This window comes from Chamaea fasciata, unplaced genomic scaffold, assembly GCF_029207755.1.
Source record: "Chamaea fasciata isolate MVZ Bird 193981 ecotype frontalis unplaced genomic scaffold, bChaFas1.0.hap1 SCAF_20, whole genome shotgun sequence".
Classification (NCBI taxonomy): domain Eukaryota; kingdom Metazoa; phylum Chordata; class Aves; order Passeriformes; family Sylviidae; genus Chamaea; species Chamaea fasciata.
Window position 1 is genome coordinate 3,878,224 of NW_027094105.1, and position 16,567 is coordinate 3,894,790.

Here is a 16,567-nt window from a genome sequence, read left to right on the forward strand (position 1 = left end):
CTCTGCTGCTGAGCAGCTGTGCTGTATGAGCCTTCTCACACGTGTTCCTGTGCTTTCCCTGTCTGAAGACCATTACTGATAATTAGTTAGTGTAAAATGAGGGGAATTTTGTTTGCCATCCCTTAAAACACTCCAGTCTCACAGCTCTCTGGCCTGGGGCTGGCTGTTACACCCACTGCTTCTGGAGCACAGCTTTCCCCATCCCTGCGTGATGGAGGATTATTTCATTAATGGATCTAATGATACTTTGTCTTCGGTGCTGACGATCTTTGTGGCGGTGCTGTGCAATCTTTAATTAACTTTGAGCCTGCCAGGCACTAGGAGGATGTTGATAACCTGCAACAAATGCAGCAGAAGCTTGAAGGCCTGGCCTGGTAAAACAGCCTTGTCCAAGGTCACACAGTGACTCTTGGCTGGGCTGAGGTTTGATGCCAAGTCTCCCGGTGAAGCAAGGCTGTAAAAAAAGTTAAAAAAAAAAGTACATTTCTCTGCTAAAAGGTGCGAAGTGGGGTAATCCAGGTGAGGAATGTGAAGTGCTTGGGGGAGCAGGGAGGTGTGGTGACGGCTGCACTGCTCAGTCCCAGGGCTGTCAGGGCACTGTTTGAGTTTGCTTTTGGCCGTGTTGGCTTTGCGTGAGCAGGAGCTGCTTGTGCAGCACACGGGGTAGGGACAGGCATTTAATGTGTGGATTAAAAGTGAGGTGTCACACGAGGGCTGCCAGCGGGGGATACACACACACAGGCACACGGGAAAGAGGGAGATGCAGACACCTTGTCTGGGCCCTGTCCTGGATGTGGATTTGTTAAAAACTGTGCTGATTTCCTACAGGATCTATTAAAAAATGTGTTGATTTCTTCAATTCAAAGCTTTTTGATTCTCATGGAGCTCTGTGTTTTACCAACCCTGAGGCTCTGTGCTCATGAGCCCTCACCTTCTGACCACATTTCCATAAGATGCTCCCTGTTTAACTTTTGGAGGTGCTATCCATGCACCTGTCCTCTTTTATTTACAATTTTTTTTCGTGTATTGAGTGCGGAAGGAGCTGCTTGCCCCAGCTGCAAGGGTGTTGCTGGTGTCAGTATTGCAATAGCATGAGTTTGAAATCCTGAACAGATGCTTGCTCTTTCCCCTTCCCAGAGATCTGCTACCACGGGAATCACTGCTTTGGACTTAAACCTTCCATACGTGCCCAGAGGTCAGTGCTGAAGCTTTGGTTACCCTGGAAACCAGGACAAAGCTGCGCCAAGCCATTATTGTAATATGGGTCACTCGTGGTAAAAAAAGAGATAGAAAATGCCTCCCCTTCCAACTGAGGTGCTTTCCACAGGGGAACCTACAGGTTTGAGCAGGCCACAGTTTGTCCTGTCTCGTGTGGGGTGGGAGATGAAGCCCAGAGATCCAGAGCACTTTGTTGGCCCCTGGTTCCCACTGCTGACTGCAGAGGTGGAGGGTGGGATGTTGCACAGTCCTTGGACAATCCTCTCCTGTTTTGTAAGCAGCCAGCCTGTGCTCGTTGGTTCTTTGGGAAAAGCACCAAAATTAGATGCTAAACCCATCCTGAGAAAGGGAGGGGGTGGGGTGTCATACCTGCCATGGAGTTTCAGATTGTTTCCTAAACAGATTGCAGTGAGGTAAAGTCATACTCATCCCTCTGGAAAAGGGCCAGGTTGAACACTCAGAGATTTCAGTGATTTGCTAGTTGTTGGGAAACATGACTGTCTGCAGGAGGCAAGAAATGTGGGGGATTTTGGTTTTTTGGGTGGTTTTTTTGTTTGTTTGTTTTTTTTAAATTTTATTTTTGTTTCATTTTGGGTTTGTTTTTTTTTTTTTGTTTTTTTTTTTTTTTTTTTAAATTTATTTATTTTTTGTTCTATTTGAGAACAAATCCACTTCTGGTTTCATGGAGGATTTTGGGTGAGAACAGGTGAAAATTACCTTCATATCTCCTCTGAGGTCTTCCCATGGCTTCATTACCCTTCTTTTTTTTCATATTATTGTTTTCCTTGGCATACTATCAGAGCATTCCATGTCTCTTCCAGCTTGTTTTAAGCATGGAGCCACCCTGCCAAGTCTTTGTGCGGTGAAGATCTTCCACATTTAAGGAGCCACCTTAAACCACCATTTATATCTGCTGGCTCCTGCCCACATGTTACCTCTGGAGCCTCATCTCACCCTCTTCTGCTTTCTTCCAGGACTCAGCTCTGTTATATTTATGTTATGTTTCCCTTTCTTTACTTCCCTTGTTGCTGCTTTATTATTTTCCTGCCCTGTCACCTTCTTGGGTTTACCTCAGTTGCCATCTCTCCAAAATGCTGCCTCTACCAGCAGAAAGGATCTACAGTGAGGGATTTGCAGGCTGACGTTCAATCACCTTGCTGCAGCCTCTTAGCTGGGTGTTCCTTGGGAAGAAGACTCCTCCTGCACAGCTGTTGGAGGGCAAACCCTAAAAGTGGGGTTGGTTTGGTTTAGATCAGGCTGTGCCTCTGACAGCAGCTCCATTTGGGGTGTGGGAACACCAGTGCAGCGCCCATACAGCTGCTGTGTCCATGGGAGGTGAAACTTCTGCTTTTCCTCACATTTCCTTCCTCCCTCCCTCCCCTTCACTGTGGTCAGGCTGCCAGGGCATTTCCTGTCCCTTTTGTGTCACTCCTTTTCCTGGGTAACTTCTCTTCTGGTATCTCAGCCCTGCTTCCTGACAGCTTTCCATAACACCCTGTCTTGTGATCAGAAAAGGGTTAATGCCCTTCCCAGGCTCCCACTGCTCATGGCTGTTGGTTCCTCCTCTGTTGGAACATAAGGTTTTGTCCTGGTTGGTGCAGGCAACTCAAGGCCAAAGAAATGCCTAAAAAAATCCCCCCAAACGTGCAAACTGAACAGAACTGAGAGAACAGGGGTGTTTGAATAAATTCCTCTTTGTCAGGAACACTTTTTCGGGTTTTACGCTGTGCACAAATAAGTCTTGGCTCTCCAAAAAAGCACAGAATAGCCACCCAGGTCTTGTAGATTCCAATATACAGCACTCCAAGTGCAGGCAAACCTGCATCTGGATCTGGCTCGACCACTCTTTTGGAATTTATTGCTTTGTGAGTAATGGAAGTGGGCTCTCAGCAGTGTGGGCAATTATTATTCCGTGTTCTTCTCCTGGCAAATGTCACAAAAGTGTTAATGTCTGAGAGCTGGCGTCTAAAGCATGCCATGAACTAACCCCAGGGAGGGTTTGCATTTCTCTCTGGGTAATGTGTACACAAGAACTTTGCCACGGAGCAGGGTGTGCACTTTCTGCTGCAGCCATTGCAACATTTTCCTGTCACGCAGTGTCATGGCAGTGAAACCACAAACACGAGGCTCAGGAGTCTTGGCACTGGTCAGTGCCTGTGGCAGTGCTCTCAGTATCCACAGAAAGCAGGTCTACTACACTGATTTTACTCTTTTGTTATGGTTTTCCCCTCAAAACAGGGTTCTGTAATCTCTCCAGATCATCATTAGAGCTGCCCCTTGTTTCAAGCTGTCCCAGAGTGTCACAGCAGTGCTGTAGGAGCTCGATATTTAACCAGGCTTCAGTTGTGGCACTGAGTCCCCAGATCAACCTTTCTTGTGTTCAGTTTAAAAAGTCTGAGCTCTGCAGTGCTCCATGCCCTACACACCTTTCATCTTTGATAGCCTGAATAAATCCTTGCCCTGACTCATTACTAAGAGAAGTGGGGGAGAGGAGGTAGACTAAGCAGGATAAGGCAAAGGCACAGTAATACAAAACATATGTAAATCAGGCTATGAGACACCATAATAAGGGTGTAATGGAGGAGGGAGGAAAAAAAAAAGTCCTATTGTTAGAAAAGCCAGCATCAGTCTGAGGTGGCCAATCCACTTTTCTCAGGGCTGTGGGAGGAATTTATACCCCCTCTAAGCACAGTGGTCATGCCAAGGCACTGTGGACACCTTCACCTCCACGGTGACAGTGAATCCCTGGCTCTGGCCAGCCCAGGGGTGGCCATGGTTCATCCCAGGCAGAAGGACAAGGTGCTGCTGGGCTGTTTGGTGCCAGCCTGCCTCTCTCCAGGGGTCCAGGCAGCTCAACTGTCACTCAGTGCCTGCTCATGAATGCTTGGCAGGCGAGGCTGGATGCCTCCACCATCTGTGTGAAATCCTTCCAGCCATTTAGATTAAACATTGACTTCAGTAAAATGTAGGGCTCCTAATGACCTGACATAGTCCATATGGAGTAGCTGCCACAGATAGTGACTATCTTGACACTGATTAATCACTTCTTCTAGTAGTGTATTTGTCCCTGGTTACTTGACACAGTTCTTCCCTAATAGCTTTGGAATAGTTCTGGGGTGTTCTTATGATCTTGGCTTTGGGGAATAGCCCATCTGATGGCACACGTTGCCTGCTCCAGTGTAGGCTTGGCTGATTTTCATCAAACCAACTTGGACTCTGGCTTTTGGGTTGTTTTTCTGTCCCCTGTGTGCACCAGTCTCAGTCATAGGAAACACCCCAGCCATGCTGAGCTCTGGTAGGTGCCACCATTGGCAACGGGCTGTGCTGTGCAGTGTGAAGAGACTGTGATTCCCCCTCCATGCCCTTCCTGGACACCTACTGATGCCTTAAGATTTACCTTTCATGTATTTCAGATAGTGTGCTGCCCAGGGGTGCAGCTCTGAGCTCACAGTCAGCGTCACTCAGCTCTGCACACAGCAGGGACACAAAACAAATCCTTTTCCTGCTGCACACCAAGGACAACTTTCAGGCCCAAAAGCATAAACAAGGGTGGCTGGAGGGAGGAACAAGGATGTGACCTCACAAGCTGAAGCTGGAATTGTACAATTAAACCCCAAGATGCAAATGGACAAAAACTTATAAAAGTGTAAGACCTGGTGACCGTTTGTCCATTTTGTGACCATTTTTGGTCCACCTTGGGTGTAGCCCTGCTCGGGTACTGCCCAAGGTGTATCCTAAAGGCCTTTCAATGAATACTTACTTTATTCTCTGTCTCTGTCCAGTCTCTGTTCCAAGTCAGACTTCCCAAGGCCTCATCAGAGGCACAACAGGCACCCTGATTTACAGATGCTCCTTGCTCTGGAACTGCAGCTGTTGTCAGTCACTGCTCAGACAGGGAGAAGTGAGGCTGGGTCTGCTTTGGGTCTGACAACCGAAACTGATTGTGGAGATTCTCAGTCTGAGTGTTGTTCTCTTTTCCAAAGCTAGGAGATCCAGAAGCAGAGGCAGGAGATCTCCCAGGCTGATCTTCCACCAAGTGTGACTGTGGTTTCCCCATCCCTGGAAGTGCCCAAGGCCAGGTTGGATGGAGCTCTGAGCAAGGCAGGGGATGCAACAAGATGAACTTTAAGGTCCCTTCCAATCTGTGATTCCATTATTAGACCCACTCCACATGGGGAAGCATCACAAGTGAGAGTCACAGGCATCAGGATCTCTAGGACGTGCTGTGATGCAATCAGTGCCTCAGCTCCCTCCCCAGCCTTGGGGCAGGCTCTGTGAGCTCCAGCACCGCCAGGTCAGGCAGGGGTTACTGTGCAACGCACGGACTCACCAGTCTCAGGAAGCAATGTGTCTGTGGAATGTGCAGCAAAAAAGATTTTTAAGATATTTTCAGATTATTCTTTCTGCCATTTTCCCTGTAATTTATATAAATTGTTTTTTTTTTCCCAGCAGAATGGCTGGGAAAATTCAACTTGCTGTTAAATTTGTGCCACATTTCCTGTCACTCTTCCTTTCCACTCAGACAACCTCCCAGACCTGGACAGGTGACTGACTTGCTGAGTACAAGGACTGTCAAGTGAACCCCAAGGGTAACTGCCTGCACCTCCTGAGCCTGGCTCCCTCCTGCAAAGTGGCTGATTTCAGCCTAATTCAGGTGACTGACTGCAAGGGTGACACTGTCACAGTTGGGAAGGGACGTGTGGCCAGCCCATCTAAGAGCAGTGCTGGCTCACCTGGTGTATCCTGAGCTCCTCAAGGAGTTTTGGAACTTCCTGTGGTGCTCCCCATCTTCAGCTTCCCAAGTCCTGTGCTGTGAAAGTCCCAGCCCCTCAGGAATGCTCCCCTCTCTGATCCATCAATCTCTCCCCTCTGATCCGTAGCTCATAACCAAATAGCTGTTATAGATGGTTCTTTCACCCAGAATGAGACCTGGTTTTGTTTAATCTTGAAATAGTTTGTGTCACGTTCCTCAGCCTCTGTTTGCAGACAGACTGGGGGAACTGCTTGAGATGACTCCTGAGGCAAACAGAGCCTCTCTCCAAGGTAAGAGCTGTTCACCTACATGTGGTGCTGGCTTAGCTGTGACCTTGAAACCACCCTAGGTGCAGACAATCCTGTTTTTATGGCTCTCACCACTTGTCCAAGAGTTTGGCTAACTTTGCTTTCTGGCTGGAGTTCACACATCATTTTCTTTTAAAATAAGCAAGTACAAGATGTTTTGTCAGTCCAACTACATTGTGTCTGTCTTATACTCTGTAATACCTTGCTTGAGATCGCAGAGGCTGCATATGCACTGTCTGCATTGTGTTACTTATATTATAATAATGTTCAGGAGCACAAAGATGACTCAGACGTGTTTTTGGAAACACAGATTCTCTGTCACACCTCCTTGCTAAGAGATCTTTAATGATCCCACCAGTAAATTGCCAGAGTAGTGAATCATGTTTGATTTTAGATGTTATTCTTGTCGCTTTAAGGGATTGCAAACAATTCTTTTGGGTTTTGTGAACAATTCCACGGGCATTATGGCTTTATCCACACTGCTGTGTGCCAGCTGAGCAGTATGAAGTTAACCAGCACTGATTTTCTAAACTGGTGGCTGGGTTTGATCTGCTAACTCTCATGTTTTCTGCTAGTGCCCTGTCCCTTGCAGTATCTGCAGGGTTTCTCCTTGAACAAATTACGGTGTGTGTTGGGAAACTGTCCCCTGTGACAGCAGCAGCACCTCCTTTGAACGCCCTTCAAGCTGCACTTCCCACTTGACCTCTGAGCGTGGCTGTGGGAGGGATTTAGTGATGCTCCCAAACTCTTCAGCACCTTCAGTAAGTCTCCATTGAAATGGTAATTTCTAGAGCATACTTCAGGCTCATCTCAGCTTTAGATAAAAATTAAATGTGGATTGCCTCATTCCGCATATTGAATACTAAGGGATGCACTCATTTGTTCTCTCTGCAGACACACGATGCTCTGCCAATTTCCTTAATCCAGGCACAGAAGCAGTCAGCAATTGTTTCCATTCACTTTTGATTCCATCTATAAAAGGAAATACCTGCAATCACCAGAGGCTTTTCAGAGCAGGGATTTTGTAGAACTTGTCCAATTTCAACAAACTTTTTTGTCTGCTGGCTTAATGGGCACTATCTGGCTGCACATCAGGGTGTCGGTTTTAGCTCCCATTGTGCTGCCATGTGTTTTTTTATTGCAGAGATCATCAGTTATTTTAGGATTTCCCCATCTCTCCCAGGCTCTCTACTAACTTGTCAAAAAAAGTCTAACCCCCACCTCTGAAATATTTCAAACTTTTCTTCATAAGTGGATTGCTCGCTGGACTGATATTGCATCTTGTATTTAATATCAATTTTCACAGACTTCCATGAGTCATCACACTTTATTCCATCTTCCTCTAGGCCAATACTCCACCCTTGTCTCACATTTTTGCCACTTCTCTGTCTACGTGGTGTTGATAATACCCAGTAACCCTATGGTTGGTTCCCCAGTAACATTTCTTAGTTATCTCCATGAAGACAGGAGGAGATACATGAATGCACGACCATTTATCAGAGTAAATGAAGGCAGAGAGCTTTATTAGAAGGCTCACAGCTGACTTAAATTAATATTGCCCACTGTGAGCTTTTACAAAGCTTTTTTTTTTTTCCTTCTTCCTGAAACAATAGTCTGCACTGGGAATTCAGCATCGAGATGTTCTGTAGCCAGGCATCAAACAGAGGTTCAGGCATGACCAGGGCAGGGAGCAGCTCTAAGCCCAGCTCAGGGTGTTTGTGCCTCTCCTTTTTGCTGCCCACAGCAACTTGTCCCACAGGAAGGGTGGGGAGGGCTAGAATTTCTGTGACCACAACTCTGATCACTCTGTGAATCTGCTTGTGCCTGGCCATATTCCTGCAATGATTGCAATAAAAGTTCAACCAGATGGAAAAAAACCCTGGATATTTGTTCACAAGAGCTTGGCCAGAGATAAACTTGTGCTTACCTGGCTTCAGAAAACCTCTGCCACATCTGAGCTCTTCTGCAATTCTTGCCAGGGTGAAACTGAGAGCATGGCAGCAGTGCAAAGGCAGAGTCACCCTCTCGAACCAGTGCATTTGAATTATGGGATGTGGAGCATGAAACTGGGCTGAGAATTGTAAAAAATATTCCATTGTTTTGGTGGTTTGTTTGGGTTTTTTTGCCAATTTGACCTGAGCTAATCAGAGGCAATCAAATCAAGTGACAGTGATGAAACCCCCATTCCTCTTTAATTTCTAGCCCAAACTATATGTCATTACTACTTTTTTTTCTTGCTGGCTTTTTTTTTTTTAACATTAAAGAAAAAAAAAAACAATTTCAAGAAGAGCAGTTCACCCACAGCACGTGTAGAAACAAGGCAGTGACCCAGTTTCACTTCCCTTCTCGTTCTTTGCAACCCTCAGAGACGTGCAGTGAGAAGCAGGAGTGGTGAAACACAACCCCTGGCACTGCAGGACGTTTCTGTCCCCAGGTTTCTCTCTCCATGCTCCTCTCTCCTGCACTCCTGGCCTCCTGAAGATGCCCAGGAGAGGAGCCCCTCCTGTGGGGACACTCCTGGTGCTGCTGCAGCTGGCATTTGTCCCATCCCCACTGGCAGGCTGCCTCCTCGATCCCTGCTTGGAGGTACGTGAGCTCCACGTGAGCACAAAATCCTTCTGCTTCTCTGGTGCAACTTTTCCCTTTGCTTGGGAGATTTGTGCCTCGAGCCTCGTAGTTGTCTTAGGAAAGCCCAGCTTTTTTTTTTTTTTTTTTTTTTTTTTTTTTTCCGAGGTTGTTATCAAAGTGATTGAAGTATTTGAAGTAAATTCTGGTCTCAAAAACATCTGAGAACCAGGACCAGCAGCAAGAACTTTTTTCTTCTCATTGGTTTTCTGTGCCTCTGAGGGTGCTGCAGTGCAGTGATTGTAATAGATTATATTTCCCTTGAAAGGGATCCAAACTTTGTTTAATTTCTCCAAAACACAGATTTTTGCCTGGTTTGTGCAGCAGAGTGATTTCACCGAGTACCTGACACCGACCAACTGCCTTTTACAAAGTTTTCCTGACAATTATTTGCTTGGAGTATAACTTTGGCTCAAGCTACCTGGTTATGTGCAGGGGAAGAGAGCTGAGGGCTGTTCCTGGACATGCAGGGCATCCACGAGTGTTTGTCCTGCTGGTCCATCTGTAACCTCAAGGAACACAGTCCTGTAGTTTTGTCCCAGCTTCAATCAGCAAGAAATGCAGCTCTTCCTGGAGAGTGGGACTGGTTTTATTAGAAGTGAGAAAAAGGCTTAGGCCATGTAAGATTATTCCCTGAAACCCATGGCAGCTCCTTTAGAAATGAACAGCAAGTGTGGGGGGGGCGGGGGTCATTCTGCCCCTGCTTTCCTGACAGGGACATTTTCTGGCACTTCATGAAGAGCAGATGTTGGCCATGATGGGATGTGCCTCTGTTACAGGTGACCCCTAACACAACTTTCAGGTGCCCAGGACTGAACAGCTCTGGAGTTCCTGAGGGAGTCCCAAACACCACCCAGAACCTGGACCTCAGTTTCAGCAACCTGGAATCACTGGGGTCAAATTATTTTGCATCAGTCCCTGAGCTGCAGCTTCTGGATCTTTCAAGGTAATGGGATTTATTATGTGGATACTGGTTAATTTGTCTTCACCAGCTTACAATGGTGGCTTATTTTGGGGTCTATTTGTCTTGGCTGTTTATTTATTTTTTTCTTGTGACTTTGTCCCTGTGTCTGTCATTTTGCACATCGCCGTGGTGATGTGCAGCTTTTAGTCCAATCACTGAGTGTACACCCTCCACTCAGAGCTGGGTCTGTTAGTCTGAGCTTGTAGGTTGGGATGTGAGAAGGAAGGTATTTCACTTGTCTATGAACAAGAAAAATGACAGACTTTTCACTGTTACAAAAACTCTGAAGTGGAACATCTTGGGTGAGCTGTTTTTCTAATCACAGTTTAAAAAAAAATAACATGAAGGTACATTCATTTGCTAAAAGGCTGATTTAAAATATCAACATATTCTCTTTTCCCTTCTCCTCACGTATCTGGGGGAGGCCTATTAGCAAATTTGAATTGATGTATAATTTCCATTGACTCCAGACAACAGTTTCTCTGGGTAAATTGTTTCCCTGAGAAATGTCACTCAGTCCCATCACAGCTCCAGCTCCAAAGTGGCTGAGTGGCAGAGCACATTTGCTGTGAAGCATTGGCTGGAGTATGAAACAATTATGCTGGGATTTACTGCAGGATGGATTTGGGTCTCAAAATCTGCATCTTCCCACATCAAACCGACTTCAGGAGGCCACCCTCATTTTCTCCTCTTCCTTTTCTGTTCCAGAGCCAGCACAGCCTGGGGTCTGCTCCCTCTGAGCCATCACCAGCTATCAGCTGCTGGCAGAGTTGTGAGCCCAGCCACAGCTGCACTGCTCTGGTGCCAGTGGGGCTGCCCAGATGTGGCTGAGGTGGAGTCTGAGGGCTGGGGGGTGCAAAGTGTGAGGGAATTCTGGCCCTGGTTAGTTCCTCCATCAGTGATGGCCATCACAAAGCCACTTTGGCTTAAACTGAAAGCTAGGATCCTTCTTTCCAGGTGCCTGCACGCATTTTTGATCTTCACCAGGTGTCCGTGTCGCTTGCATTGAATTTAAGGTTAGAGAGGGAGAAGGGGAGGGGGTTAGAGGAGGTCTCCTGGTGGAGGAGCATTCCCTTTGCACATCCAGAGACGCTGGCTCTGCCCAGCACAGCAAAGCCAAACCAGCCCCCAGCGTGAGGCTGAGCCTGAGGATGTCACAGCAGCACTCAGTGAGCAAGGAAGGGACAGTGTTTCATGCACTTATGTTTCCTTTTCATGCCCAACAGGTGCCACCTCCATACTATAGAAGATAACTCCTTTGTGGATCTCCACAGACTTTCCACCTTGATTTTAACTGCCAATTCCCTCCAGCACCTGGGGAAAGCAGCTTTCCATGGCTTAACAACTCTGAAAAAACTGGTTCTGGTGGAAACCAACAGGACCTCTCTGTCTGAGCTGTCCATTGGCCACTTGCATAATCTAGAGGAGCTGAATTTAGGGCACAACAGCATTACTTCATTGAAGCTTCCTGAGTATTTTGCCAACATGACCTCCCTCAGGCACCTGAGCTTCTTCTCCAACATGATCACATCTATCTCCAGAGGAGACCTGGATGCCCTGAGGGAAGGGAACAGGCTCAACCTCACTCTGGTGCTTTCCTTGAATAGGATAAAATCCATAGAGCCGGGGGCCTTTGCAGGGATCCACCTGGGGGAGCTGGCTCTCAGGTCTGCTTTTGAGAGCACCATGATGCAAACTTCTCTGCGAGGCCTGGCTGGTTTGCAGGTCAGCAGGCTCATAGTTGGGGATTTCAGCGACAGGGAGAGACTGCTGGACTTTGAGAGGGGGCTCTTGGATGGACTGTGCCAGGTGCAGATGGAAGAGTTTGTCTTAATCTGCTTCAGGGACTTCGAGGGTGGCTCAGACAGTCTCTTCAAGTGCGTAGGCAACGTCTCCACCATTCGCTTGGTGGGCCTTGGGCTGGAGGAGATATCACCGGTTCCTGTGTGGTCTAAAGCGAAACAGCTGGAGTGTAAGAAATGCAGTTTTGAGGATGTGCCCGCCCTGAAGTTGTCACTTTTCAAGGAGCTGACAGTGCTCCGCATTACCAAGAACAAAAGACTCAAAAACTTCAAGCAGAAATTCGAGGGTCTCAGTAACCTGGAGGTCATAGATTTGAGTGAGAACAGCCTCACCCTCAGAGGCTGCTGCTCCTCTCGGTTTCAGAATTGTCCAAATTTGAAACACTTGAACTTAAGCTTCAATTCTAATATCGGATTGACAGGAGATTTCACTAATGTGAAGAATTTGTTATATTTGGACCTTCAGCACACAACTTTACATGGTCCTGGCTCCTACCCTGTCTTTCTGTCCCTTCAGAGGCTGATTTACCTTGATATTTCCCACACCAAAACCGAAGTTAAATCCCAGTGTACATTTTGTGGCTTGAACTCTTTGCAAGTGCTCAAGATGGCAGGAAACTCCTTTGGGGACAATAAGCTGGCAAACAACTTCAAAAACCTAAGTCACCTCCACACCTTGGATATTTCAAGCTGCAAATTAGAACATGTGGATCAAAGTACTTTTGATGCCCTCTCTGAGCTAAAAGTGCTCAACATCAGCAACAATAAGCTTCTGACCCTCAGTCCTGGGGTCTACCAGCCTCTCCAAGCCCTCAGAGTCCTGGATTTCAGCAGAAACCAGCTGACTGTTCTGTTGAGCTCAGCCCGGGAAATCCTGCCTGACAGCCTGGTCCTGTTGGATATCTCTCAAAACCTGTTTGACTGCTCCTGTGTGCACCTGGACTTTCTGGAGTGGATCAAGGAGAAGCAGGAGCTGCTGCAGAACAAGGAGTTGATGCTGTGTCACACCCCCTCGTACGTAGCCAACGTGAGCCTGCCCAGCTTTGATCTCTCCTCCTGCCATGTCAGTGCAGGCAAAATTGCCTCCTCATTGGTTGCGCTGCTCTGTGTGGTGGTGTTCCTCTTCCTGATTTACAAGTACTACTTCCAGCTCTACTACTCCATGGTGCTGCTCAGTGGGTGCAAACACTACGCAGAAAGAGGTGACACCTACGACGCCTTTGTCATCCACTCCAGCAAAGACCAGGAATGGGTGACAAAGGAGCTGGTGGAGCCCTTGGAAGGAGGAAAACCTCCCTTCCACCTGTGTCTGTACTACAGGGACTTCCTGCCAGGGGTGCCCATTGTCACCAATATCATTCAGGAGGGTTTTCTCAGTAGCAGGAATGTCATTGCAGTCATCTCCACTGACTTCCTGGAGAGCAAGTGGTGCAGCTTCGAGTTTGACATTGCCCAGTCCTGGCAGCTGGTGGAGGGAAAGACTGGGATCATCATGATTGTGCTGGAAGATGTGAATAAGGCCCTGCTGAGGCAGAGGCTGGGGCTGTCTCGGTACCTGAGGAGGAACACCTACCTGGAGTGGAAAGACAAGGAAATTAGCAAGCACATCTTCTGGAGGCAGCTGACAGGAGTGCTGCTGGAAGGCAAAAAGTGGAATCAGGAGGAGGTAAAACTCATGTGAAGAGAAAGAAGGGTTCTTCCTCCCCTGTGCACCATCCTGGCCTGGGCTGCTGGGTGGTGCTCAGCAGTTGGTTCTGCTGCTGCTGTTCAGAGCCAGAGGGAGTGGATGGAGGCACTGCCAAAGCACTCCAGAAATTCCTGCCTTGCTGGTCACCTTTGCTCAAGGAAATTTGCAAGTGAAGGAGTGACAAGGGCCAGAAGAGCTGCCTGAGCTCCATGTTTGCCCATGGCTGTCACCCACAGGTGGCCCAGAAACCTCAGGTTTGGTGGGTGTAGGAACAGACCGAGGCTCTCACGGTCATCTGGCTGCTGCTGAAACTGGATTTGGGTCCTGAGACCATTTACCCAGAGGAACTTCACTTAAAAATGAAGAGAGACTTCATTTACCCAGAGTCTGTTGCTTTGAGTGGACCCCAGATTCTCAGAGGCAGAGTAAAGACTCGGGATTTTCGGCTCTAAAAACTTTGTGAAACAGAAACGAGGTTTGGATTCCAAAAGTCTTGTGCCTGCCTCCGTGGGCACCGTGGCTCAGGGGACAAACCCTCCAGAGAGCATTGGGGCAGCCTAAAGCCCAACTGGCAGCTGCTCAGGGAACCTGACGAGTTTTGTCATCAGGGAGGGAGTTTCCTGTGGTTGGGAAATTTGCCCAACATGTTTCTTTCAGTTTTCTTTAGACCAGGACCAAATATTGAAAACATCACCCGAAAATCTTACATATATCCAGATTATTTAGCATTTGAGAGGGAATTTTGGAGTTTTCTTGGGGGGCCAAGAAATGTTTAACACCTTTAAACTGAAATATTTCTTTGCTCCCACTGCTTCTGCTGGTCCAGTGTTTGTGGATATGCTCTGGGACTGCCCTAAGCAAGCAAAATTGAGCCTTAAGGAAGTGTTTTGATATTTACAGCCAGCCAGTTCTAGATTAAGGTTTTTCACTTTCTGGACCATCCTTAATTCACTGTTGGAAGGTTTTGCAAGAGCCCCCAGGGTTTGAAATGGAGTTCAGCCCAGCCTGTCTGCTGAGCCTTCCTCAGGGGTCAGCTGCCACCTGCAACACAACTGGGTGGGGGAGTTTTGCTTTTGTTTCACTGAGAATGCACCTGACATTTTGTAGGGAGAAGAGACAGAGGGGAAAAGCCTGGGTTAGCTGAACTAAGTGCACCCCAGCACTGTCCTGAAGCAAGGGGAGGAAAATCTAAATGCCATGGAATCCTGTCACAGAGCGCTCCATCGACGTGGGGGATATTGGATGGGGCAGGAGTGCTGCTCTCCTTTTACCAAAGGTTTTGGTTGGCATTCATCACTGAATCACTCCGGTTTTAATCTTGCATATCCTTCTATAGTCACTGATGTTCTGCAGAGGTAAAACAGAAGCAACTGAGCGGTGAATCAGATCTGATATTTATCCGCTCACTTTTCTAAGCACCAGACAGGGACATTTCCATGGAAGCAGGATCAGGGATCAACATCAGACATTACTGCAGAGAGAAGGAGAGCCAGTTCCAGGCCTTGTGCTGGCAAAAGTTGAATCACAGCTCCCTTCCTCTGTGCTGTGTCAGACAACACTACCAAACCCCCCTCAGCCCTCCCTAAGCCTTTTTTGTGACCCAGCAGATGAGGATTTAATAAAACCAAGCTTGATAATGCGTTCCTTTGCCCAAAGAGTTTGTTCTGCATCTGCTAAATACAATTCCAGCAATTTCCAAAATGAAGTTCTCCTCACCTCTGCTGGGACCTTCCTCCTCACCCTTCCACCACCACCTTCAACCTCCTCCAGGGACAGAGGCTGCTGGGGATGGTGGGGGACAGTGAACCAGGGCACAGCTCGAGGTCCCCTGGACTGAGGCCAAAGGGGAGCACAGAGGACAAAGCAAACATCAGCTTGAATTTCAGCAGCTCCGAGTTAAATTGGGAAACAAAAGAGGAAAAATTAAATAGAGTGGGAGTTCCTGCTCCTGAATTGAGCAGCGCTGAAGCCGCGTTTCTCCTTCACTCTTTCTCTCTGTGGCTCCTCTGAAAACAATTCAGTGGATGTGTATTTCTGGCACAAAGCACAGAGTCCTATGATTCTTGATTGTAATTATAACAATGAGTTTCAGAAAGCCTGCGAGTGGTTCTGGGCATTCACAAAAGGGATTTAGGACAGTATTGTTTAAAAGGCAGTGTTTTTTTGAATATCAAAGCAACTTTGGGAGAGCTGGAGTGATGCTGAGATGAGGCTCCCACCAGTACAATTTTAAAAGAAACGTGTCACTTGTTTTTCTCTTCCTATTCAGAGTCTCCACAGCAGACATGAGTACGTGAGTTGCCCCTGGCTTCCTTATTGTCCAAGAAAAAGCCACAAAACCCATCATAACTTCAGCTGACCCTCTGTGGTCCCTTCCAGCCTGACCCACTCTGTAATTCTCTGACCTTCCCAGGCAATGCAGAGGTTTATGAGCCCAAGACGGACAAGACTGTGTGAACAATTGTGTTTTCACCATTTACCCAGCAGACAAACAGTAGATGTTTTCTTTTAGACTCAAAACACCTTTCCCCAATACTATAAATGGGGGAATATTGTGGCTCCCACAGAAACACATGTACTCGTTTGCCTTCATTGTAGGAAGCAAACGTCCAAAGGAAAACTCAAGGTTCTCATGTTTCCAAAGCTGCTGGCGTGCACTGTTTGAAACTGCCCACTCTGCAGCAAGTGGCTTTGATAGGATTTACTCACTGGGTAAAGAAATGAGCAGCCAAGCAAACGCCCCTGCAGGTCTGCATTAATCTCTCGTGTAAATATCTGAAAATATTCCAGTTATTAAAGCATCTCCTTTGCCCAGATCATAAAAACAGACGGAGACAAAGCTCCAAAGGGCTGTTGCATCCAAGCTATTCCATTAGCAATAGGGACATGCCCTGATTTCACTCTGAGCTTCATTTGACCCACACAAAATGCCAGGACAGATGCAGCTCTGGACTCCCTTGCCTCGTGGAGGTGCTGTCCCAGGGGCAGGACAACCTGATGTGCTGGCACTGTCACCAAGCTGTGCTTTGCAGCCAGGGCTCCGAGCAAAGTGTGCCCTCATTAGTGTGATTGCATTTGTGCTCTGTGGATTTTCTTATCTTCTTGTCTTCTGTTAGAGCTGGGACTAATACTTGGGAGATGCAGTTTCATGTTTGGATTCAAATGTTTATTAATTCTTGTCTATAGCACAGTCTCTTGAGCTCTAACTGA

At 47.3% G+C, this 16,567-nt stretch overlaps 1 protein-coding gene across 1 annotated transcript; it reads left to right on the top strand.

Moving 5' to 3' along the window:
• The first annotated feature begins 8,760 nt into the window (after positions 1 to 8,760).
• TLR4 (toll like receptor 4) lies at positions 8,761 to 16,266 on the top strand. The gene is made up of 4 exons (XM_066201190.1): positions 8,761 to 8,865; positions 9,684 to 9,850; positions 11,095 to 13,336; positions 15,956 to 16,266. The coding sequence occupies exons 1-4, from the start codon at positions 8,761 to 8,763 to the stop codon at positions 16,079 to 16,081; spliced, it is 2,640 nt and encodes an 879-aa protein (XP_066057287.1). The 3' UTR covers positions 16,082 to 16,266.
• The last annotated feature ends 301 nt before the right edge of the window (positions 16,267 to 16,567 follow it).